The 15,268-nt window shown below is 38.5% G+C and overlaps 1 protein-coding gene across 4 annotated transcripts in view; it reads left to right on the top strand.

Moving 5' to 3' along the window:
• Window positions 1-12,484, top strand: part of lingo3b (leucine rich repeat and Ig domain containing 3b) — a 644,601-nt gene extending 632,117 nt beyond the window's left edge. For 2 of the 4 annotated variants that reach the window (XM_087241701.1, XM_087241700.1), the window contains exons 4-5: window positions 3,690-4,053; window positions 11,071-12,484. In XM_087241701.1, coding sequence (XP_087097827.1) covers window positions 3,690-4,053; window positions 11,071-11,634 — 928 coding nt within the window. In that variant the 3' untranslated portion in view covers window positions 11,635-12,484. Of the gene's footprint in view, window positions 1-1,130; window positions 2,831-3,689; window positions 4,054-11,070 lie in introns of those variants that run through there. The other 2 variants (XR_015479165.1, XR_015479166.1) reach the window with 2 other exon arrangements.
• Window positions 12,485-15,268: the final 2,784 nt, after the last annotated feature.

The raw sequence follows: 15,268 nt of genomic DNA, 5'->3' as shown, positions 1-15,268 counted from the left end.
TTGCCTTGAACCGGGCCAAAGCACGCTTGTCCCCCCTCCCGTCTCCCCCGACGGCCCGCGCTCACATTACAATCGGGCCTCGGCACGCTTACGTCATCGCTGCTGCGCTGTTCAGTGAGAAGCGCTCTCTCACACTCAGCAGCACAGTGGAGATTTCTCTAGTTATATAGTGTCAGTGGTTTGATATGCAGTGACATGCAGTCAAATATTTCACCAAACAGTCCTTAGGGATGCGGTGACACGAAGTCAGATATTTTGCTGTACAGAATGAGGAGGTCTGCTGAAGGTGCAGCTGTCGTGCAGTAAGGGGTTTGCGTCTTTAATAAACTACGTCAGTTTGCGTTCACTGAACAGAAAGTATTATTAATAAATCCATATGAAACAGTCCCTTAAAGTCACGTCTCGCTTTCAGTTTCGGGCTTTGGCGTGTTTTGCACTCACACTACAAGCGTACCGCACCAAAGCCCAAGTGAACCGCGCTCAGGCACACCTCTTCCAACCGGGCCAGGGCCGGTCAAGTGAACCGTGCCTGAGCCTGATTCAGCACACTCACACTTCTCAAACGATCCGGAAAACGGGCCTGTGCATGGTACGGATGGCATAGTGTGAGTACGCCCTAACACTGAAGGGTTTATTCTGAGAAAACAACCCTCATTAGGCCTGTGCATATTTACAGTACTGCTGCATTTGAAGTTAAAATTATTCGCCCTCTTGTGAATTTTATTTAAAGTATTTCCCAAATGATGTTGAACAGATTCAGGAATCTTTCACAGAATGTCTCATAATATTTGTTTTATTTCAGATAAAAGCAGTTTAATTTTTATTTTAAATCATTTTAAGGGTTAACATTATTAGCCTCCTTGATCATTATTAGTTTTGGATTGTCTCCAGAACAAACCCCTGTTATACAATGACTTGTATAATATGATTATTTATTTTACCATTGGATTTTCCACGCTCGCCTGCTGCTCCTGACGGCACTTGCATTTACAGTCGTTCATATCGTTTTAAGCTTGAACAACTAAATGAATGCTTGAGTCTTTTTAACTGACTGTATTTTAATTACATTATAACATCAATGCTGTAAAAGGAACAGTATGAAATAGAAAATAGTCACATTAACCTTTCACCGGAAGTTGATCATTGGCTGAAAAACACTAGCTGTGCATATAGCCCAGTAACCACTACTTTAAAAGTGCTGTATGTATACGTTTGACTCTTCTAAAGCTTAAAAACACCATGTTTGTAGAGTTTTCAGAAATATGCTAAGTGAACATTCTTGTTTATCTGAGAAACAATGCTGAGTCTCAGTTCTGAAGTTCAATCTCAAATGGTTTATTTTATTTTTCCAGATCTGAGGTGAACTATCTGCTGCAGCTTTCAGTAGTATGGCAATAAATGTGACGTAAAATGGCATTCAAACTAACATCATTAGCATCTAACACTGAATAAAGCACATGAGATGCACCTGAGCTGATCATTGTCAGTTTTCTGTTGTTCAGCTGTGAGAAACAGAAGCCGTTTCTACAATATAAATTTGAGGCATTGCTTAGAACAAAAACGGCTTTTAATATGTAGTAGGGCTGGGCGATTTAGCCAAAAAAAAAAAATCACGATTTCGATGTTTTGTTTTTTATTGTGTCACTAGTCTTCTCAAAACATTTCAACAAGATGACTGAAGTAGCACTCTGTTTAAAAGTAACTTGAAAACCCATCTGGTTAAGGAGCATTGTATTTTTAATGGCCATTTCATACAAAAATCGGTCAAGGTGTAAATAAATGTAAAACTAATTCACAAGTTAAATAGCGTTGCTGAAGATTTGAATAAGACATATTTGTGTAAATATTGCAGTTGCAGGAATACAGAGGCATTTTTGCAAGTTTTGCTGAGCCTAGGAAAGATTGGCTGTCAGCTCGGCTTTGTCTTCTGATTGAATGTCAGGTTGTAAAGCTGCTGCCTTTTTCTTAAAAAGATCCAGTGGAAGAAAAGGACTGAACATGGAAACTGTAAAGCCTAATTTAACCCAATGTGTGAAGTTGTGGACGTATAGCAGGAGCAAATACAAGCACCAGATGTGTGTCTAATATAAAATAATATATTTAATCTATTTGTCTTTTTTCCCCCTTTTAAATACCGATCATTTGATGCGCTTTGCTCTACTCTCTGTGTTATGCTGCCTGATCTGTCTGGGTTTCAACTAGGTCCGCTAAATGACGTCATGGTGGCGGCTACTTTCATTTTCACTGCTGCAGGCCCTCACCTCTGCTCGTGTTCAAACCAAAAGATCGGCGCGGTTTTTCACATGGCAGGCTTTTACGTCCTTTATACATGTTGAGATCGAGTTTATCGACTTGATGAGGGAATGTCTTGACGATCCACACAGACGTGCAACAAGTAAAATCCTACATGACTTCACGCTTTAACAGGCAGTCAAGCAGGTCGCACAACAGAAGCGCCGCAACACGGCGCGCACAAGACATTTTAAACTATCACACACCAAACGCGCACATTCGCATGATATTTAACATGAAACTAATCAGATGACGCTCTGTGGCGCGGCTGAAATATGAACTGTGTCCTGAATCGTGGCTGGGCGGCGCCGGTGTGTGTATAGAAACCTGTTTAGAATTTTAAAATCCATGGCGCTGCGTGGTGCTGCACGGCGCGTCGCCGAGAGGCGCTTCTGGTGTGCTTCCTGCTTCATACAGAGTGAACCAAAGCGCATCAGTGCCATTATAAAGTATCAAATATATCTATATTTTTTAAAATCGTGATTTCTGGATTTGATTCAAAATTAAATCGTCTTATAATGTAAATTCGAATTAATCGAAAAAAATCGGAAAAATCGCCCAGCCCTAATATGGAGAATATTCCTTTTGTCGCATGGCGTTGTTTTTAGTTAGATTACTATTTAACTCAGCCTTAAATAAGCGTTTAGACTCGATAGTCAGGCTCCCTTCTGTTGGTCCTCGATTTGGCAACCTGCGCTAGAGGTCTCCCGCGGCTGTACTGCGGGAGCTGTGGGACCCACCCAGATTTCTTGCGGCGAGGGAATAAATTTCCCAATTCGACACGGTAGGGGTCGGTAAATCTGGTGTAATTAGAACGGGAGTGGGCTGTTGAACAATATAGCGCTCCCGAGAGATAGATAGATAGATAGATAGATAGACAGATAGATAGACAGATAGATAGATAGATAGATAGATAGATAGATAGATAGATAGATAGATAGATAGATAGATAGATAGATAGATAGATAGATAGATAGATAGATAGATATGAGAGAGAGAGAGAAAGAAAGAGAGAGAGCAGTGGCAATAAAAAGGTGGAAACAAAACTGACATTTAGCCTACAATCCTTGCACAAACTACACTCTTATTTGTTTCCTCTCTTTCTTTTGATAGTATGCAATTTTAACGTGAGATTTTGGGAACCAGATCTAAATTTAGTGGTCGGGTAGAAAACGAATCGGGTCGGGCAGCGGGTGAACAAAGGCTGAATATGTGACGGGAGCGATCAGGTGTGGAATAAAACCTAGCGGGAGCAGGACTACAAATTCAGATCTCTAACCTGCGCTTGCGTGTGTTTTGATCCAGGAATGCAATACCTAGTTCAGCCACTGGGTGTCAATCTTACATACAAGCTCTTTAACAGAAGCAAAAATAACGAATGCGTCCTTATTTTCCAGGCTGAAGGAGCTGCACATGGTCAGCACTAACCTCCTCACGGTCGAGCCTCACGCTTTGGGAGGTCTGCGTCAGATTCGAGTCTTAAATCTGTCCAATAATGATCTGGTGACGCTGGAGGAGAGCTCCTTCCACTCGGTCAACAGCCTGGAGACGCTGCGTGTGGATGGAAACCCTCTGTCCTGCGACTGCCGCCTGCTGTGGATCCTGCAGCGCAGACGCACACTCAACTTCGACGGGAAGATGCCCGTGTGCGCCGGACCGCCGGAGGTTCAGGGGTATCTGCTGAGCATGTTCACTGATTCGGCACTGTTCGATTATTTCACCTGCCAGAAGCCCAAGATACGCAACCGCAAGATGCAGCAGGTGATGCTTTACTTTGTTTCTTACCTATAATGCACCATATGTAGAATAAGTCTCTGATGAATGTGTAGTAAAGTTTCAGCTCAAAATATCACACAGATAATGTTGTATAACTCGAGGAGGGCTGCAGAGTTGCACTTGCATCTTCAGGCTTGCACTCTCAGGGCTCTATTTTGACGGTCCATGCGCAGAGCGCAAAACGCAGGGCGCAAACGCTTTCAGGGCGTGTCAGGATGCGTTTTTGCTAATTTAAGGACGGGAAAACTGCCTTGCACCTAGGCGCATGGTCTAAAAGGGTTGAGTTTATTTTCTTAGTGAGTTATAGGTGTGTTTTGAGAATAAACCAATTAGAGTCTCATCTCCCATTCCCTTTAAGAGTCAGCTGCGTCGCGCCAAGAGCGCATTCACTATTTACAGGAAGTCTAAGTGGAAAAAATGAGCATTTCACAAGCAAACAGAAAACTGTTAAACAGAGCATCTACTGCGTGAGAATGAGAGATAATGGATCTACTTTCACATTCGTTCTTGTATAGGGGAACCTTTACGCACAGACATCAATTAGTCTATAAATAAATACTTTTGTTTGTTAAGTGCAAATATTTGTTTCAAAACTATTTCTAAATTCAGTTCTAATTTCCAGCAAACGAATAAATGAACAATAATAATGAAGTGTGTTCAAACACCTGAGTAATATCCCAAAACACATGCTGTGCCCCATATGGTCTAAAACCTGACACGTGGGCAAATCTAAGCTTGTTTTTAATAAAACAAATATAAATATAGATATAATTAATAATACTGCTAATAATAATAACATTATACAAAAGAAAATTGTTATGAATGAACTGAAAAAGCCTCCCGAGATGAAGAAGACATAAAAGCAGTGATTTTTCATATTTATGTCGGCTACAAAATAATATGTTTTGTAATATTTTAATCCTTTATATTTATATCCTATATCTATTCTTATTATATCCTATATATATATCCTTAATATTTAAATGTTTTCATATGTAAAGATATTTGCCTATTGCTCTCTTGTGTGTATTAAGCAGTGTATAAGCGAGGCGCAACTCTGCGCTGGAGTTTAGACCGGGTTTGTTTTGGTCTAATGAAAAATCTATTATAGTTTCTCAAAATAGCAACGCGCCAGCGGTCCGCCTCAGAACGCCTTCCTTTTTAGAGCAGAACGCCTATGAGCGCACATATGAGCGCTAATGCATTTGCTATTTAAACAGCGTAGCGCAACGCCTCAAAACCACTCTTGCGCCAAGCTGAAACTACCAAAAGACTACTGCGCCGCGCCCTGCGCCACACTGCACCGAGTGTATGATAGGGCCCTCAGGCTTGCACTCTCTTCCTATGCAAGTGACGTCAATTACAATCGACACCTGCACTCTCCTGTCACGTCACTTGCAATCAACACAAATAAACTGAAAGTATTGCTGCGTCCCAATCCGCATACTAAATAGTATTTGAAAATAGAATTAGTATGTCCCAAACCTTAGTATGTTGAAAAGAGTATGCCAGAGGTTCCCGGATGGTTTGCTATTTCCGGTAAAAAATTTGTGTAGAAGCGTCCGTACTGTAAATGCTGATATTGTCCACAATACATTGCGCGTTGGACGTGAATTCGATTAGAACTACAAACGTGTGTGAAAAGTTTAAATAAACTACAAACATGATGGACGCGCGAGACCAACAGTCAAGTTGAGAGGCTTCGGTAAAGATGTTTGAATGACTGTTAGTCAATAGCCCCTTTCACACAGTGATACCGGTAAATATATGGAAAATTTCCGGAACGACTTTACCGGTAAATTGAAAAAAGCGCTGTTCACACAGGCGAGGACGTTACGGAATTTTCCCGGAAATGTGCATTCACACATCCACTCCAAAATACTGGTAAATTCTGACATCATTAACCAGAAATGAGCTCTAAACAGCTGCGCTTGTGTTTGTAAACATTTGACTACATCACAACCTCTGTGGATGATCAGTGTTGTGAACAACTTCGATGAAAACATATAGAGAAATGCTTTCGCATGTTGAGATGTTCATTAAATGTGTGTGTGCTGTTTCACAGGCACACGCAAAGCTTGAAGATAAACAAACAACGGCTTATCATAAGGAACTTATCGATGATTAATTACACAGTTGGCATTAAGATGATCATACAGGGTTCAACGCTAAGGATTTTTTCTACTGGTCCGATCGGGCAAGTGGTTTAGATTTTTACCTGCCCTGCCAAAATTTTCACTGGCCCCACCAAAAAAAAGGGAAGTTAATAGCTATTTTTTAACCACATATTTAAAATAATGTGTCAAAAATAAAGTCTGTAAATCTAGAATTTTAATACTTAAAAAACAATTGTAAATAAAAGTGTTATGCAAACAAAAAGAGCAGTATGGAAAATGCGCAGGCATTTTATTGCAGTTTGAAATTATTTAACAAAAGGTGGCTGACTTGTCAAACTGACGGCAAACTATGCATAACATCACTTTATTTTTATTTTGTCGTGTTGTTTCCACATAAATGTCTACTTCCAACACGTTAGAGACAGACATTTTATTTTAGCCTTTTGATTTGATGTTGCCGCCATGTTGCTGTTTCTACGTTGTACTGGTTGTTACCAGGTTACAAAAAAAAATAGCATGCTCAATCAGATAAGACGAATCGGAAAGCAATATGTTGTTTACGACATTACAGAGAAGGTAGCATTTAAAGATTTAAAAGCACAAACTTAAAATGCTCGCAATTGACAAATAGTCACAGACAAATTAAATGTTAGTGACAAGGCAGAACTGTCCCAATCGGGCCAGTAATGATTCGTTCTACTGTCCCAAGTGTCTCTCACGCTGGCCCTAGGCCACCGGGCAGCCCTTATTGTTGAGCCTGTCGTAAATTCGACGTCTTATCAATTAGAAATGATCAGACCAGAGGTTTTGAATATCAGAAAATAGACTTTATTCTCCATAATAAAGCCGAGAAAGAGCAGAGCAGACCCCAGAGCATTCTGAAGTCTCTCCTGGACACCTTCTGAAGTATCTGTGTTTGTTACAATTTTTATACAGGATTATTTGACACACCCCTAAGTCTCTTTTTAACTCTTGACCATTTTTTAATAGGTTTTTAGTCTAAGGGGTCCTGCTATTCTTGGCTCTCAGCCCACTAGCTCATGTCAACAGAGATGTTACAGGTCTATGTCAGCAAAGTATAGATGCAACTTATGCAAAGCAACTAAGTGTTTACATACATTGTTATGATAGGATAATAACTTGATAATATGTTACTCATTCTAACTTCTGACACATATAGCTTCATAGAAGTATTTAACATATATGATCAGTGCTTTACATATTCAGTTATTCTACACAATCAGTCACTCAGCCTTCTCCTAGTGTTGCTCCTGTGCAGGCGTACTCATCTTACACAGACATATCACTGTATTTTTAACACACGCTGGCATGTTTGCTGCAAACACTACATACATGTTGAGAAGAGAAAATTAACTGCTTTACACTTAGAAAATACTTCGGTAACACTTTAGAATAACTATCCGTTATAACTAGTTAATAGACCATTAATAAACTGTTAGTTAACAAGTTATAAATGACTTGTTAAATAAAAGTTAATAGTTTGTTAATTATTTACAACTGTGCCTTATAGATGGGCAATGGATAACTTACAAGCCGTTAGTTGACAAGTTGTAAATGACTTCTTAACTGTATTTTAATGATTTATAACTATACCAAATACATTTTTAAGAGATCATGAACAAGCTGTTAGTAAATTACTTAATAAAGACTTGTTAAGTATCAGTTATGGTGTGTATATGTTATTGGGACGTTATTCTAAAGTTGCAGCTATTTTTCATTTATTAACTGTTAGTTAATGAGGAATAGTTGCAACTTTAGAATAACGTCCCAATAACATGCTTAAGCTAATAACTAACACTTAACTATTATATTTACTCACACTTTACAGACGAGAGTTGTTCATCGTTTGTTAACCATCTACTAATACCAATGAATCCTTGTAGAACAGCAAATGGATGGAATAAGTTCAAGCTACAGAAATTTGATGTAATATTTAAAATATAAAATGTTTGTTTCTAAACCTTGTTCCACTTATAGGCTCTTCTGTGTGCTGTGTTTTACCAAAGAAACTCCACAGATGAAATTTTAAAAGTTGTCTTTAATGTATAGAAACACACATACTGAACCATGACATGGCAGTTTCAAGAATACAAACCCATGAAGTGCTAAACATGAAAACAAAATAAATAAAAAATTTAAAATTACACCAGTGGTCTAATAAAAAAGTTTCACTGGTGTTATTATAGGGTGAACAACTGATCTGTAAAGTGTGAGTAAATATAATAGTTAAGTGTTAGTTATTAGCTTAAGCATGTTATTGGGACGTTATTCTAAAGTTGCAACTATTCCTCATTAACTAACAGTTAATAAATGAAGCATAGCTGCAACTTTAGAATAACGTCCCAATAACATATATACACTATTAACTGATACTTAACAAGCCTTTATTAAGTTATTTACTAACAGCTTGTTCATGATCTCTTACTAATTTATTAGGTATAGTTATAAATCATTAAAATACAGTTAAGAAGTCATTTACAACTTGTCAACTAACGGCTTGTAAGTTATCTATCAGCCATCTATAAGGCACAGTTGTAAATAATTAACAAACTATTAACTTTTGTTTAACAAGTCATTTATAACTTGTTAACTAACAGTTTATTAATGGTCTATTAACTAGTTATAACAGATAGTTATTCTAAAGTGTTACCAATACTTCATACAGAGAGAATAAAATCTTCTTCAAGCCCTGTCATATAAACGTGATCTGACTAATTTCTAGCAGCTAAATGTGTCTGGAGAAATATTCAAAGGCTTTTATTCTCATAAACCGTGCGGACGTAAATGCGTCTGACTGATCTGATTGGCTAAAGCAGACGTCTCATGTCAGCACGTTCTAGACGTGCACGCGCTCTTTCCGCCAATCTTCCTTCTGCGTTCACACCGCGAAGCATTCCGGTAAATTACTGGTAATGTTACAATTTCTCTTTCCGGAGAATAGCCAGAACAAATTTACCGCTATTTTCAAAAAGGGCCTGTTTACACATACAACCTTTCCGGAAAATTGCCGGCAATTTTCCGGAAAGGTCTGTGTGTGTGATAGAGGCTAATATCTAACCCACTGGAGAATATTAAAATGGCATTATCTGTGTTATATTTCATCTGCAACAACAATACTGACCTTATATAAAGATGCGTTTGGACATCTGAACGTCTGAATGCATAATTACCCAAAGACCTGAGGAGATTTCTCTGCATGAAAGACGTGCGTGAATGGGAGATTAACCTGCTGCTGCTGCTTCTCCAATAAGGTAGGAAGTTAAATATGACAGAAATGTGGATGATGTGTGTGTATGACTAAGCAACACAACGATCTGTTAAAGGGCCAAGAAACCCCCTTGTTTCAGCAGGGTGTTTTCACACCTCTACTTTGGAAAAAGTCAGAAAAGTGGGCGTGTCCAGCTCTGTTTAGGGGGGAGTGTCGGAGGAAGAAAAGAGGCGTGGTGTGGGAGTGTCTATTTGGGCGCGCTGACTTTCAGAGTCAAAACTCACAACCACAGCAGACAATGTGACTGTGTTTACATAGACATCTGTAGTCGAATTATTTGCCAAATTATTAAATGGTGGACTTTAACTGCAGTTTGGCTCTTTCATTCAGGGAATTCATTCATGCCCCTCACGACAAACGAGATATTTGATTCGAGGAACTGCTGTAAGCGTGTATTTTTCATGCAATGTTTGATACCGCACGGCGAATGAGAGAAAAAAAACCTCTGCATTTCCCGGAAACTTAGATGCACACAGCAGGTAGCGTCAGAAAGCCGTGTGTGTTATTTTGGTCACTAAATCCAACACGAGGTTATAGTTTGGTTGTAACTGTTAGTGCTAACTTGTTTACACTCGGTGCAATAGTTTGTTTGATACGAATAAAATACGAACTGAATAAACAAAGAGCACTGGTCACTCACTAACCAAATCTGTAGAGACAGGACAATCACCAGCAACTAGAGCCGCGTCTTTATTAAGAGGAGACTACAAGCGAATCCGGATCTCAGCGTTTGCAGATGAGAACAGCTCTCAGGTAAACAATAATCCTCCTTAGACACGTAAGTTATTGTTGTCGAGCGTCGCGTACACTGTTAATCCACACGTGACTCCAGCTGAGCTCTCACAGAGAGAAAATGAAAACAAAACTTCACTGCAGCAAACTATAAAAGCAACACTTCACGCTTGTTTTGCAACACAACGTGGCGTCTCTGCCGTCTAAACACTGTGACAGTAATGAATATTAATAAAGTTGCACAATAGAGCGCGCTGATTGGTTTGAACCAAGCTTTACTCATGCATTAATGCAGCACACTGTAAGACGTAATAAGACACACTCTGGCACAGACGTCCAGTCTGCACGCTGGAATACACGCTGTTATGTCATGACCGTGACGCAGCTTCAAAAATTCATTTCACACCGGAAGTACGAATTTGCTTGAAATAACGCAAAAACAACCAATTTACACTTTTTAGTGAAATATAGGTGTCCTAATAGTGTTTTTAGCAGTGTGGGACACATATACCACTGTCAACAGCTCAACACATGTGTTTTGGTGTTTCGTGACCCTTTAAGAGCTGATCTCCGAGTGTGTGTCTCCTGAAAACAAAGTTAAAATAGACAGGCAAAGAGAGGAGCAAGGACACTGAACATTCTTACATAAAGCAGTGTTTTAGTTATTCATTGGTTCAGATCCATTTAAAAGTGAAATGCTCATTCAAATAATCAAATAATTATATGTAATGAAAGTGATGAGAAGCAGGCTGTTGAGAAAAAGGATAAACGTTGATTCACGTTGAGATGGATTTGAAGGTTTAAATGTGACTCCTTCAGTTTAGTGTTGTAGTGTTTAACATACAGTGTAATCTGTGTTTGCAGGTGATGGTGCACGAGGGTCAGCCAGTATCTTTCCTATGTCGAGCCGAGGGCGAACCGACACCAGCCATAATCTGGATTTCTCCTCAACGCAGAAGAATTACGTCCAAATCCAACGGCAGGGTCACGGTCCTCCCAGGTGGGACGCTGGAGATCCGATACGCCCAGCTAACAGACAGCGGCACCTACATCTGCATCGCCAGCAACGCCGGCGGGAACGACACCTACTTCGCCACGCTAACAGTCAAAGGTCAACCGGTGGACGCTGCGATTTTTAGCAACCGATCAATGTACGCGATGGACTTCAACGAAACGGGTCTCAACAGCACGCGCGTGTTTCTCAAATTCACGCTGGATCTGACCACCATCCTGGTGTCCACCGCCATGGGCTGCATCATGTTTTTGGGTGTGGTTCTCTTCTGTTTCCTCCTGCTGTTCGTGTGGAGCCGTGGACGCGGCCAGCGCAAGAATAACTTCACGGTGGAGTACTCCTTCAGGAAGACGGAAGGACCCGCCACCACCGGCAGCTCCGGAGGAACGCGCAAGTTCAACATGAAGATGATATGAAACAACGCAGCCAGGGGCCCCCTGGGAGAAGCATAGACGCCCAACAATAAACACACACACACATACACTCACACACAGTGCTGATCGCAGAGGATAAACACACACACGCATGACCTGCGCTGTTAGATTACTGTTATTAACTGTTATTTAATGATTAATTGTTTTTATTTGAATATTTCCCTACTGAAAAAACAGCTTAAACCAGCCTAGGCTGGATTTAGCTGGTCAGCGAAGCTGGTTTTAGAGGGGTTTTGGCCATTTCTAGGCTGGTTTCCACACATTTCCAGCCTTGTCTTAGCTGGTCAGCCTAGGCTGGTTTGAGCTGGATTTTTCAGCAGGGTTATAGTTAAGGTTGTACTATACTGCATAACAGGTGACCCCAGATGTCATGTTTTGCATTTTGCAAGTTGTGCAATTGCAAAAAAACATGATTTTTTGGGGGGGAAATGACTTTAACTAGAGCTTTTTTCCGAAATCATTGAGTATTTAAGAATTCAATTGCAAAAGAAGTATTTCTGAAACATTCAAAGTGTTGTTATCTGCAAAATAACTCTACATAATAAAAGTAATAATAATTATTATTATTGCATAAATATGAAAGAAATTGAGAGATCACTTGGAAATTCTTAGTTTCTTTATATTTAAATTGAGTAAAATGTTAATATTTTAATTTGTTCTATAAAAGTAACACTTCAAACACAAATGTTTACTCATTTAGAGCATTTATTGACAATTGGTCAAAATATCTACATATCTGCGGTGCTCAGTGCAATGAAAATGAATATTTTTCTCAATTTTTCTGTGGATATAGGCAATGTTTTTGGTGCATTTAAACCAGCCTGATCTCACGAGAAAACGTAAGTATTTTACGTTTTGCCAGTTTAGTGGCTAATTCGAGTTCAGTCGTACAAAATTGTACGATTTTAAAAAGGAGGCGTGGCACCTAACCCCACCCCTAAACCTAACAGTCATCGGGGGATGAGCGAGTCATACTTAATTGTACACATTAGATTGTACGAATTCGTACGAATTAGCCACTAAATCAAAAAGTTACGAATTGCTATGAGATTGTGTTGATTTAAACACAACAGATTTATTAAACGGGTATATTTATTAAATAACATTTTACTCACTGAACATATTTAGAAACTAAAAGATAATTCAATTAAATTCAAGCAAAATATTGCTAAATAAATTACAACCTACAACATTTCAACTAAATTTATTTTAAATTAAAATGTTAAGTTTGTATTTAATATTTGTCTATAGCATATACATTTGGCTGATCTAGTTTTTGGAGTGTTATCGTAAGTTATTTTGTAAGATAAGCTCCAGATTTGGCTTCAGTACTGAATAATCTAATCTACAGTTGAAGTCAGAATTATTAGCCCTCTTTTTAATTTATTTATTTATTTATTTATATTTTCCAAATGATGTTTAACAGATTCAGGAAATGTTCATAGTATGTCTGATAATATTTTTTCTTCTGGAGAAAGTCTGATTTGGTTTAATCCGGCTTGAATAAAAGCAGTTTTTAATATTTTAAACACCATTTTATGGACAAACTTTTTAGTCCCTTTTAACTATATATATATTTTCTCGATAGTCTACAGAACAAACCATCATTACACAATAACTTGCCTAATTACCCTAACCTGCTTAGTTAACCTAATTAACCTAGTTAAGCCTTTAAAAGTCACTTTAAGCTTCATAGAAGTGTCTTGAAGTATATCTAATCTAATATTTACTGTCACTGTCATAATGGCAAAGATGAAATAAATCAGTTATTAGAGATGAGTTATTAAAACTATTATGATTAGAAATGTGTTGAAGTATTCTGCTCTCTGTTAAACAGAAATTGGGGGAAAAAAACGGGACGAATAATTCTGACTTTAACTATATACCTACAAATATAATATTGTAGAGCTTCCTATACAAATATGAATTTAAAAGGGAGATTTGTGAGAGGACAACTCGTATACGGAGCACTCTACCTACCTACCCACCTATCTACCTCCCTGTATAAAGTGTTGGAATTGAGAATTCAATGTTATCCCAGCAAATATTAATTTCTTAACTCATCTACAGTTTAAATCATGATTTTTATGTTGTCTTTTTAACTTGCTATATTAATATAGACATCTAAAAACAGGCCAACTTTTTGTTAATTTGGCCATTTCGAGCACAATATTACTTTTTTAAAAGGAAAATCCTCAATAAATATGAATTTTAAATTCAGAGAAACTGAGAATTTCCAAATGGTGTATTAATTAGTTTTTCATAACTCTATATAGTTATATGCATTAGTATTAATTATGTTAAATGTAATATATGACATTTTAATTAAAGGGCACCTATTTTACCTCTTTTTACAATAATCTCTTTTTTAACATCAGGAAATTAAAAAAAAAAAAAAAAGAGAGAGACTTTTTGTGTTTCTATCACTCCAATATGACTGTGGACGCACTATACCTACACACAACTCTGTCCAAACAGCTTACCAAGGTTGATTTTCATCATAGGTGCCCTTTAATGCTAATACTTTTAAAAGATATCCCTATTATTTGAATCATTTTAATACTTCAGTATAAACTGAACACTTAGAAATGTTTAACTTTAAAGTAATATATGGTAACACTTTATTTTGATGGTCTATTTGAGTATTAGTAGACTGTCTGCTCAATATCTGCTGCTAAGCAGACATTTAACTGACTATAAGAAACTTGCAAGTACATGTCGACTTACACTAACCCCAACCCTAACAGTCTACTTATAATCTAATGAGCATTAGTTGACATGCAGATGCAATGTCATTTAAATTCAACAAACAGACCGTCAAAATTAAGTGTGACCTAATATTTCAGTTCAGAATAATAAGAGTATATCTAAAAGCCAGGTCATGAAGTGACTTTAACAACGTGTGTTCACATTTGCTCCATTTCCATCGCAGCTGTTGGTTAGAAACGCACCCCAAATCTGTCAATTATTTGTTTGCATTTAATATTTTAATATGCGTTTAAGACTTCCTGTGAGCGCTCTTTTTAAGCGTAAGTGGCTTCCACAGTGTCGTCTTTGTGCTGAGCTTACAGCGAGTTTAACGGCATGTAAATTTGCTCTTTTAGAGTTGCTAATTAGCATAGTCATTTATAAAGAAATAAAGCTGAGCAATTTCCATAATGCGCTCTAATACAACGCCCACTTTCACAAAGCCACAGCTGAGAGGAGAAAACAAGCAGCTCAATTAGAGCTCGCAAATTGCAATCATATGTTTGATTGATTTGCATCAAAAACAAACAAACATGCGAGGAAAAAAGTCATTGCATCGGCTTGGTGTTCTGCGATGAGCAACTGTGTGCGTTGGGTCAAACACGCCGGCCGCATGGCTGAAATTAAGTCCATCTGCGGTCATCCAGAAGCCTGAAATCTTGCTTCTGAGTGTTTTACAGTGTCTGAACCGAGCTGAGGAGGGCAGGGGCATTATTTACCCATAATCCCTTGCTTTAGCCACGGTTCACACACATGCCGACAGCCGCTGGCCTTCATGGGGGGAGGCAGACGGGTGTCGAGACCATAAACGTCACCATCGAGAACAACATGCATGCACACACAGACTCTTGAGCCATAGATAATCACA

Source organism: Danio rerio, chromosome 2 (assembly GCF_052040795.2).
Source record: "Danio rerio strain M-AB ecotype USA chromosome 2, GRCz13ab, whole genome shotgun sequence".
NCBI lineage: Eukaryota > Metazoa > Chordata > Actinopteri > Cypriniformes > Danionidae > Danio > Danio rerio.
This window is presented reverse-complemented; position numbering and strand designations above follow the sequence as displayed.